At 38.0% G+C, this 10,131-nt stretch overlaps 1 protein-coding gene across 1 annotated transcript; it reads right to left on the reverse strand.

The window, feature by feature from the left end:
• Nucleotides 1-511: 511 nt before the first annotated feature.
• Nucleotides 512-9,453, reverse strand: LOC119693476. Its single transcript, XM_038117064.2, has 5 exons — nucleotides 9,304-9,453; nucleotides 7,874-8,623; nucleotides 7,509-7,713; nucleotides 6,914-7,067; nucleotides 512-1,294 (listed from the first exon to the last, which is right to left on the reverse strand). The coding sequence occupies exons 2-5, from the start codon at nucleotides 8,235-8,237 to the stop codon at nucleotides 1,118-1,120; spliced, it is 900 nt and encodes a 299-aa protein (XP_037972992.2). The 5' UTR covers nucleotides 8,238-8,623; nucleotides 9,304-9,453; the 3' UTR covers nucleotides 512-1,117.
• Nucleotides 9,454-10,131: the final 678 nt, after the last annotated feature.

The following is a 10,131-nucleotide window of genomic DNA, read 5'->3' on the forward strand; positions in this document are numbered from 1 at the left end:
TACGGAATGAAGACCCTCTTATTCTGTCGGCGGTAAAAAAATACTTAACTAGGTAGGTACATGGAACGAACACAGTTTATAATGCAAGTTTTTTTTTTGAAAAAGCCTAGCTGGACGAAGTCCCAATATTCCTCGCAATACTGGATGGCTATATATTTGGGTACTCCCATTACTATCTTTACGGCACCACACAACCAAGACACCACGACAAAATGTGCATGTTAAACCATAGAATAACATGTCATGTCCCGGCCAAGGGTCGCACCAGGCACCCTCAGTAAGTGTTACTATAAATGCATGAAAGGATTATCTTGATACACTTTGTCCAATAAATAGATATAGGCCATGCATTGCTGATTTCTCAGACTTTCCTTACTCACATTAAACTTAAATTGTATGCGAGTGGTATTGTCCATGCGCTTTTATGCGATAAAAGCTCAGGTTAGATAGCCTATTTTACCTATGTACTAGGATAAAATAAGATAAGGTATAAAATGAAAGACAGTAAGTGTACATTTAATAAATTTATTAATTCCCTCTACAAGGAGCTATCGTCTCGTCGTGTCTCAGATATAGTTTTACATTCGTAAAGTGTTTCACTATCCAATATTGACAAAAAACTAAAAGCTTCTATAAGTAATTGCTATAATTAATATAAGAATCAGAAAAAACATTATTATAATAATATGTATATTGGGTGAACCCATAATAAACTAAAGAGATAATAACCAAGCTAAACAAGTCATAAAGGTATTTAGTTCAATGAATAAAGTATAATATTTATGAATAAAAGATAGTCATTCCAAATTTAAGTACCTTACACCTAAGTAATTAGGTACGTAAGTTTGATTTCAGTAATACTTACTTAAAACTAAAAGCTTTACTAAATAAGTATTACTGAATTCAAGTATACAATAAGGCTATACATTTTCCAATATTTTTTAAAATTAACGTTTGTGAACCCAGTTCTTAACTTAACTTCTACAAATGAAATGAATGTCCAACAAGTGAAAGTTTAAAAAAAACTATTTCCTAAAGATATTAAACCATAGACAAACTAAAAACATTCTTCCGAAGTTAGCGCGCAAAAGCTTTCAAACGTGTTTTCTTCTTTTTCTTACTGGCCAGCCATGGAGAGTTCGACGACCTTGGCGTTGATGGCCAGTATTTCCTCCATATACTCTTGGTCTGCCATGATGGTCGCCAGTTTCTTCAAGGTGGACAGAAGCTCTCCATCGCGCAGCTTGAGCTGGTCGTTGCATTGTTCCACTTCATCCACCACCTCATCAGGGATCTGCAAAGAGGAGGAGTTCACTGTTAGTTCAACACGTCACGGAACGTTACCGTGTGATTGTAAACATTGAAATAATAGTGCTCCTATAACTAAATCAAATAAAATAAGTAAAACAGTGCCTAGTATCCACCAAAACATAAACTAGTTCAAGATATAACCTCACCTCAACAAGTTCAACAAGTGCACTTGAGATTCAATCTCGTTTTTGGACAACATCTTGAAATTAAGGTACACAAATTTGACCCATTGTTATCGATTATGGGTGCTTTTGAATTTAAATAATGCATAAACTGCCAAAAAACGGTATTTGTATTAATTATTTGGTAAACAAGCAACAAACTAGGCCAATCAGCTGTTCATAAACTGACAGCTGTCCAGTGTTGCCAGAAATAAAATTGAAATAAAGCTCCCACTACATCGGCGAATGATAAAAACGCTATGTTACGTTCCAATCCACGAATACTACCTATATAATACAAAAAAAATATTGAGTGTGACTTATTCTGAGAATTAAATACAATATGGATAATGTAACAATAAGAAATAAAATACAAAAGTCCAATTCTGATCCTGATATGAATTCTACTATGCACAATGACACATTATGGAACTCAACAATGTTTGACTCGAGCGCACATAGTTTGCCAACAGCCATGATGGATACATCTCAATTAAATGAGCTACAAGAGCAAATGAAAATATTAAAACATAGCCTAGATAGCGCAAATTTGGAAATAGAAAAATTACTATTAGAAAATCATGGTATGAAAAGTCTACTTGAAGAAAAAAATAGAGAAATTGAGGTATTGAAAAAAATTGTCACGATAAATCCAGGGACACCAGCAAAGATACACACTCCAAAAAATTATAACAAAGAAGTAAAATTGAAAACACTACCACATTCTACACCCCGGCGAAGTAGACGGCGGCGACACCTATTGGACGCCTCCAGAGACACACCGATACAGTGTTGCCTACCTAACCAGAGTATATCAATGTCTATAAATGTACATCAAGAAGACGATATGACTACAAGCAAACCAGAACGAACTATGATACCACAGACTTCACAAGCGATAATGGGCTGCTCGAAACCTACAAATGATAGCGAAATACATACAAAAAAATCAAGAACAGAATCGAATAGCGAACATACTAAAATGAACAGTCCAGCGGAAACAAAGCCTAAACGCAAGGTCATAATCCTAGCTGACCAACAGGGTAGACATACACAAGGGATACTACAAAAGCTTCTAGGCCAAGATTTTCTTGTGACCTGCTCACTAAAGCCACAAGCAAAGATAATTGACGTTGTCAATGCTGAAAAAGAAGAAATCGCGAAGCTATCTAAAAATGATTTCGTAATATTAATATGTGGGGCAAATGACAGAAACCCAAATGAATTTCTTTTTGAACTTAGGACTTGGCTACGTAAGGTTCAGAATACTAATGTTATAATTCCGAACGTGGCATATAGCCGACATTTAAATGAAGACAAGCTAAATTACGAAGTCAAATTTGTCTTGAATGAATTTCTTAATTCAACGTTTGTGGATGTAAAATTTAGGAACCATACTCAAAGAAGTTCTCTCTTCTTATGTCGATCGATTCTTCGTGATTTATTAAGAATTAACTATAGAATTAAATATGATGAATATGTCGGGGAAGCAAAGCAGATCCATGATTGTAGGAAGAGCGAGGACAAGTTCACTCAAACAGATTTTACTTGTAATACTGTTCAGACAGAAATGAATGACAATAATAATGTATCTAATGTTTCTCTCAATGATGTAGCAAATGAAAATTGTATTCGGAAAGACTTTTTTCGTGAATAAGCATGTAAATATCTTTCATCAAAATATTGACGGACTTATTAGTAAAGCAGACTTGTTAACTGTAAATTTAGAGAAGCTAAGTAATAAAGGAACTGTAATTGACATAATAGGAATCACGGAACATAATATGATAGAATCTGATATTTACTCTTTAAATGTAATAAATTACGAATTGGCAACATATTCTGTTAGGAATACACGAAGTGGAGGAGCTGCTATTCTTGTCAGAAATGGTCATAAGTTCAAGGTTATTGATTTAGACGAATGTAATGTTATAAATGCAATAGAATGTTGTGGCATTACCCTCCCTGAACACAACATAAATATAATTTGTGTATACAGAAAAGCAAAATATGACATTAAGACTTATGACATTTTCTTTAAAAATTTAGACAAACTACTAAGGAAACTCTGCTACGGCAAAAGGCAAACTATTATATGTGGAGATTTTAACATAGACCGACTAAAAAGTAATAGATTTTCAAATGACTTTGAAGATCTTTTAATGAGCTACAACTTAAAACTAACTTTCAATACTCCCACACGTATTAGCAGCGGTACTTGCTTGGACAACTTCGCACACAATATTAGGGGGTGCAAGAGTGAAGTTGTAGAACTGGCACTCTCGGATCATACTGGACAGATACTGAGGTGCCCTGTCAGAAACTACTCTGTCCTTAATTATTGGTATTCTCAAAAACAAGATTACAATATTGATAACCTGAATAAGTTTAAGGAACACTTATCAAGGCTCAGTTTTAGTGAGATATACAGTAGCAATGACGTCAATGCTGCATTCAATGAGTTTTATGACTTATTTAAAATGTTGTATGATTTGTGTTTTCCGACTATAAGAGTAAAAATATCGAGCCATAGGCGACCACAATGGATCTCAAAGGGCATAAAACTATGCACTAAAAGAAAGAGACAGCTACTATGGCAATATAGACAGTCACCCAGTCAAGAAAACAAACAAATATTTAAAAACTACACTAAAAGACTTAAAAAAATTATTACTATGACTAAAAAATCACAAAATGATTACAATATAAAAACATCAAAAAACAAATCTAAAGCTACATGGAAAATAATAAATGATAACACAAAAAATAATAATAACAATAACCATAAAAATTACATTGAACAAATTAAAATTGACGAACACCTTATTACTGATCCACAAGAGATTGCACAAGCCTTCAATGATTTTTACATTGATCAGGTAAATCAACAATGTACTAAGAAAACTAATCAAATTAACCCAGTAGGAATCACTTTTAATCCTAATTCTTTGTTCTTGAATCCTACCACCCCTTATGAAGTGTATTTAATAATAAAGAACTTAAAAAATACTAATAGCACTGGTCATGACAAAATTTGCACGAAGGTATTAAAATATGTAGCAGAAGTCATATCACCTGTTTTAAGCTATCTTATAAACCTTTCTATCGAGAAGGGGATATTCCCAGAAAAGCTTAAAATTTCTATTATTAAGCCAGTATTTAAGAAGATTGATCGGAAAAATATGAATTTCTATAGACCAGTTGCGTTAATACCTATACTCTCAAAAGTTTTTGAAAAAGTAATTTATAGGAACCTAAACCAATACTTTGAGAAAAAGAATTTATTTACTGAAGAACAGAAGGGCTTTAGACAAAATATGACAATTGACCTAGCTATATATGATTTTCTGGTTAAAGTAGTAACGAATTTAGATAAGAAAATCCCAGTGACGGCCATGTATATGGATATGACCAAAGCATTCGACTTTGTTGACCACAATATACTAATGAAAAAGCTTTATATGTATGGCATCCGAGGTAATGCACATGAACTCATTAAAAGCTATCTAAACAACAGACAACAACTAACGCAGGTCTCAAAAATATGTCATAAAACTAAAACAGAAATTCATTATTCTTCACAACCTAGAACAGTGCAATATGGTGTACCGCAAGGTAGTGTATTAGGGCCATTACTGTTCCTCATTTATATAAATGATCTGCCTAAATCAGTGTCACATCCTATGGTCCTATTTGCGGATGACAGCACCTTGATTGCTGAATGTCAAAACCCAAACAACTATGAAACTGAAATAAATAACTCTCTACGAACTATTATCGATTGGCTTGAACATAATAATCTTGTTATCAATCTTAGTAAAACACATATTATGACATTTACCAACAATTACAATAAAATACATAAGAAACTTGACATTCAATATAATGATGAAAAAATTAACGAAGTAAATGTAACAAAATTCTTAGGACTAAACATTGACGCTCATTTAACATGGAAGCCACAGATAGAACAAATTTGCAAAAAAGTTAGTCAGTTTTCCTATGCTCTATACATGCTTGCTAAAATAGCCAGTCTATCTGCCCTATTAGCAGTATATCATGCATTTGTGGCCTCTACACTAAGATATGGCATAATATTCTGGGGAAACTCGACTCACAAAGAGATGGCATTTAAAGCGCAGAAACGTTGCATAAGGGCAATAAGTAAACTTAAGCAAACAGACAGCTGTGTGCCACACTTTAAAAAATATAATGTGTTGACCCTACCATCACTTTATATCTTTGAAACTGCCGTATTCGTTAGGTCTAATTTAAACCTGTTCAATAAACTTAAAAGTAAAAGAGACACTAAATTGTGTGCTCCGGTCCGCTCAACCACCCTGTTTAGCAAGAGCATATTTGGTATGGCTCCGAAAATATATAATAAGCTACCTAAATGCATTAGAAATATAGATAATACACATTTGTACAAACTAACATTAAGGAAATTACTAATAGGCAAATGCTACTATAGTTTGCAAGAGTTCCTAGACGACAATTTTGACTAGAAATAATATAATATATAATTAATAATATTTGATGATCTTAATTTTATACTGATAGTGACATAATTGTAATTAGATAATAATATTTGCATGCCTGCATGGTAGAATATAGTGATTTTTTTTTTAATTTATTGACATTTTAATGTAACATCTTATGTAACACCTATATTCATGCAAATAAACAATACTTTACTTTACTTTACTTTACTTTACTTTAACAGGATTTTCGTATTAAATAAATTCCTATGTAGACAGTTGACAAAACATTGGTTGGGCGAAAAGTTCATGGGTGAATTAAACTGTTGATGGATAATTTAAGATTCTGGGATATTTCGTATGGGAAACTGACTTATGTAGGTATGTTATATCTGACCCGATTCAAGCAAAAGTATAATACTGAAACCATTATCGATCGCATTCCACAAAAAGTCATTGCCACCCACGTTCAGTTGCCAGCCAAGACTTTCCTGTAAGAAACTTCTAAATATAGGAAGTGCGTACAACGTGACGTCAGCGACTTCCATCATACTATTTCAGTAGGCAGTATACATAGCTACTTGTATAGAGTGTTAATATGCTATAGATTTTGGTATTGGGTTGGAATATCGCCAGTTTATTTTTATGACGGGTATCATAATTTTTACTTCATGAACATTTCCTCAGGGGAATAGCAGTGAAGAGTCGTTCTTTCAATTTATTGACTAAATATAGAAATGACGATGATCCCAATTCAGTTTAATACTTTTATTACTTGCATTTTGCCGTTGTTTTAAAAGATATTCATGATTCCCCAGTCCACTTTTGGACATACATCTGAGGCCTAGGGTCACTGTCACGAAACGCTTACTACAAATCGTCGATTTAGAAAGTTATCCCTCTGAGCATAGCTATTAGCCTAATCGTAAATGATTACACATTATAAGTTCAAAATTTTACCTTCTGCAATTCCAAGAAGGTCTCGAACTTGAGCTTCTTCCGCTGCTTCCCAGAATTACTGCTGAAGAACATGGTGAACTGCTGGTCGCGGGGCTTCACCGGGAAGTATATCCCGGCCGTCAGGTGCCCCTTGGCGTTCCTGGCTAGCAGACTCCTGGAAAAAGGACAATGGTGACGTTTAATATCATATGTGAGACGAGAGAGAATTTTATGTTAAAGTTCGCAATGCTTTTCTCGTTTTTAACCGACTTCGAAAAAAGGAGGTTCGCTGTTCTTGTTAGATGTGCAAGAGGGTTAATCGTTTGATTACCTATCATATGTATATGTGGCACTCGGGTTTTCACTCCACACACGCATACAGATGGAGGATGTTAAGTATATTTGCTGATGATGATGAGGCTTAGACAGATTAGATAACTCAACATTGATTTAACACAGTTATTATCAAGATTGATTCATAACTTCATACCAAAGCGTATGTAGTATATGTATAGTTAGCCTAGTTCCAGTTTATACTGGATTGCTTTCATCAATCACAGTCTAAAAATAACCTGAAAATACGATCGACCCAACACCATAGCAACAAGATGCTCACCTCAAATCCCACACAAGGTTCCTCTTCTCAGTGACATCGACAGCTGACAGGTACGGCTTGGCGACGTAGATCAGCGACAGGCGCTCCTTGACCGCCGCCCCGCGCGTCTCCCTCTCGTGCCACTCCACGTAGCCGGGGCTCTGCAGCGTCACCTGGTAGTTGAACTCCTTGCGGCAGTGGGGCTCGTCCGACTGCGTGAACCAGCCTGGAGTGAGGAGACAGAGGGTTAGATACAGAGAAAATGGGCTATAAGGTGCCAATGTGATTGTTATAGGTGGCAAGACGGCCAAAAACAAGGCCCTAGGGTTCTAAGTGGATTTTTGAAGGGTATTTACTAAGCTATGAGATTCTGAAGTGATTCTTACCGGTATGCGGGTAGCAGCGGTCTGCCATGGCGGTGACGACGCGCGCCACGTGGTAGCCCAGGTCGGACAGGAACACGCCGCTGCGTCCTTCGATCCGGACATTGATGGCGAGCATCACGTGGTCCTTCTCCGTCTCGATGAGGAAGGCTTGCGGCGGCAGCGACGCGTAGTCCGCCAGGTCCTCGATGTTCTCGTCACAGGAGACGAGCATCATGGCGCGGCTGAGTCCCGGGAAGTCCTGCTCCAGGACCCTCAGACGCTTCATCACCTCCATGCCGAGCCCCACACATGTGTGCTTATGAGCCCTGATCGGGGGATTGTACTTCGGGAAGAACTCCTCCAAAGTCTGGTCCGGAGACGCCATGTAGGCGTCGTATAGAGACACGAAGTTGTTGACCGAATCATAGTTTTCTGAGACGACGAGACGGCTCAGAATGGCCTCCGCCCGAGCGACCAAGTCCTCGTACTGGTGTAGGGACAGGGCGAGGGCGGGGCGGGGCGCCCCCCAGCGCGGCGGCGGCAGGGGGTGGTGGCCGGGCCAGGGCTGGCCCGCGGGCTTGCTGCCAGAGCCGAGTCAGCTCAACCACTCAGGCCCCCAGCGGCCCACCACGCGGCGCAGCGCGCGCTCCTCGCTCGAGGTGGACGCCATGGCGGAGCCCTGGTCCTCAGCGGCTCCAGTGGTCGGCGCGCCGAGCCCGGCTTGTTGCGACCACTCCCAATCCTCACTTAACGGTTTTATATTTAACATATCTGCGAAACAAACGCACGCGATCAGTACAACCGGTCATAATTCCACTCTACATGAATCTGTTGGGTAATGATAAGGCTAATTATGAGTCAATTATCTAATGAAGCAGTGATGAAGTTGTGAGGATGACGGTGATGGAACTGGGTCATTGTGAGTCATCGTTCTGCGCTAATAGGAAGCCATTGATCGCAGCTAGAGGACGAACGAAACCGGCCTTAACTGGTTGCGTCTGATTAAATTAACATCCGTCATAATTATTGTCTATGATAATTTCATTATTATGGATTTTGCTCTTGGCCCATAAGAGAGTCGGTGTATTTCATAATTATAAAAAATAATGAAACATTTGAACTACTAAAGATAAAGGGCAGGATTTATTTATAAGTATCTGAATCTTGATCGAAAGCAACTGAAAAGTTTTTAGTTTCAGAAGTCATCAGGCTCCAATGCCAATGACGTAGCAGGCTAGCCCCTTTCAACGATATCGTTGGTTGCTACGGGGCCTGGCTACGAAATGAAAATGTCTGGGTGATATCAAGTGAAGGTCAGATCCACACAATGGAGGTTGGAGGTAATCGTTAACTACACTGTATAAAATTAAAACTAATTCGGAAAATGGAGGGCAAATGATGATGTTTGTTTTTATAATGAAGTGGCAAGCCGAGATTTAAGGTGAACGTACCCATATTGGCCTAGGCCGGGTGTTGCTGCTATCTGTCCTCTGTGGAGGTCTTACTGTGTTTGCTTACTAAACGAAACTGGTTCTATCGGCGTTCAAGCAGACTATATAACCCGTGGGTTTTCAGCCCCCCGCACTCCGCGCCCGCCGCCGCCGCTTCATGCGTCATTCAGTTTAAAAAGTATGTGTAATCAATGAATTTGTGTGAGTGCTGTGGCTACAGTGTCCTTATTTCCAGCCGAACTCGTGTGTGAGACTGCTGTGTATGTGTGCTTGGCCGCGCCAAAACAAAACGCACACATGCGCAGTTTGTTTACATATACACGCCGGTACAACGTGCTGAGATTTCATTATGAATACTTACAAGTGCTCTTCGTAGAAATTTATTGGCACTCGGCAAACAGATGCAATCTATGAAAAGTGGTACCTTTACCCTAGCTATAGGTAGTATTTAGGTAACCTGAAACATAACGGAATTCGCAGAAATCTGGCACTATATGCCACTATTCCACTACTACCATACCATACCATACTTTCTTTTGAATTAAAGCTATGCCCTACATACCACATAGAGTCATGCTATAGAATTTTCCAAAGATCAATATTTTTCAGGTGCCCCAAACGAACAACACACGACCTCAAAGGTCAAACCAATTACTGAACAAAACTTTCAGGTTTCATGACCTGTAACCTGAAAGCAATAACGGTGACTATCGCTTGGTTTACCAGATTGTTAAAGTGGTATTTCAGTAAACTGAATACCTGGTCTAACCTATAGTATAGCGTACCTACCTTCCTATTGTACGTATCTGGACAGAGACATTTAACACA

The sequence above is a fragment of the Plutella xylostella genome, chromosome 3, assembly GCF_932276165.1.
Source record: "Plutella xylostella chromosome 3, ilPluXylo3.1, whole genome shotgun sequence".
In the NCBI taxonomy this organism is placed as follows: Eukaryota; Metazoa; Arthropoda; class Insecta; order Lepidoptera; family Plutellidae; genus Plutella; species Plutella xylostella.

Bases quoted from the DNA above. Each gene is read 5' to 3' on its own strand.
- LOC119693476 (XM_038117064.2), bottom strand. From the start codon at position 8,237: ATGGCGTCTCCGGACCAGACTTTGGAGGAGTTCTTCCCGAAGTACAAT. The intron at 7,714-7,873 runs GTAAGAATCACT...TCCTCACTCCAG, and splicing joins CCGCTGCTACCCGCATACCG to GCTGGTTCACGCAGTCGGAC. The intron at 1,295-6,913 runs GTAAAATTTTGA...TCCTCTTTGCAG, and splicing joins CCTTCTTGGAATTGCAGAAG to ATCCCTGATGAGGTGGTGGA.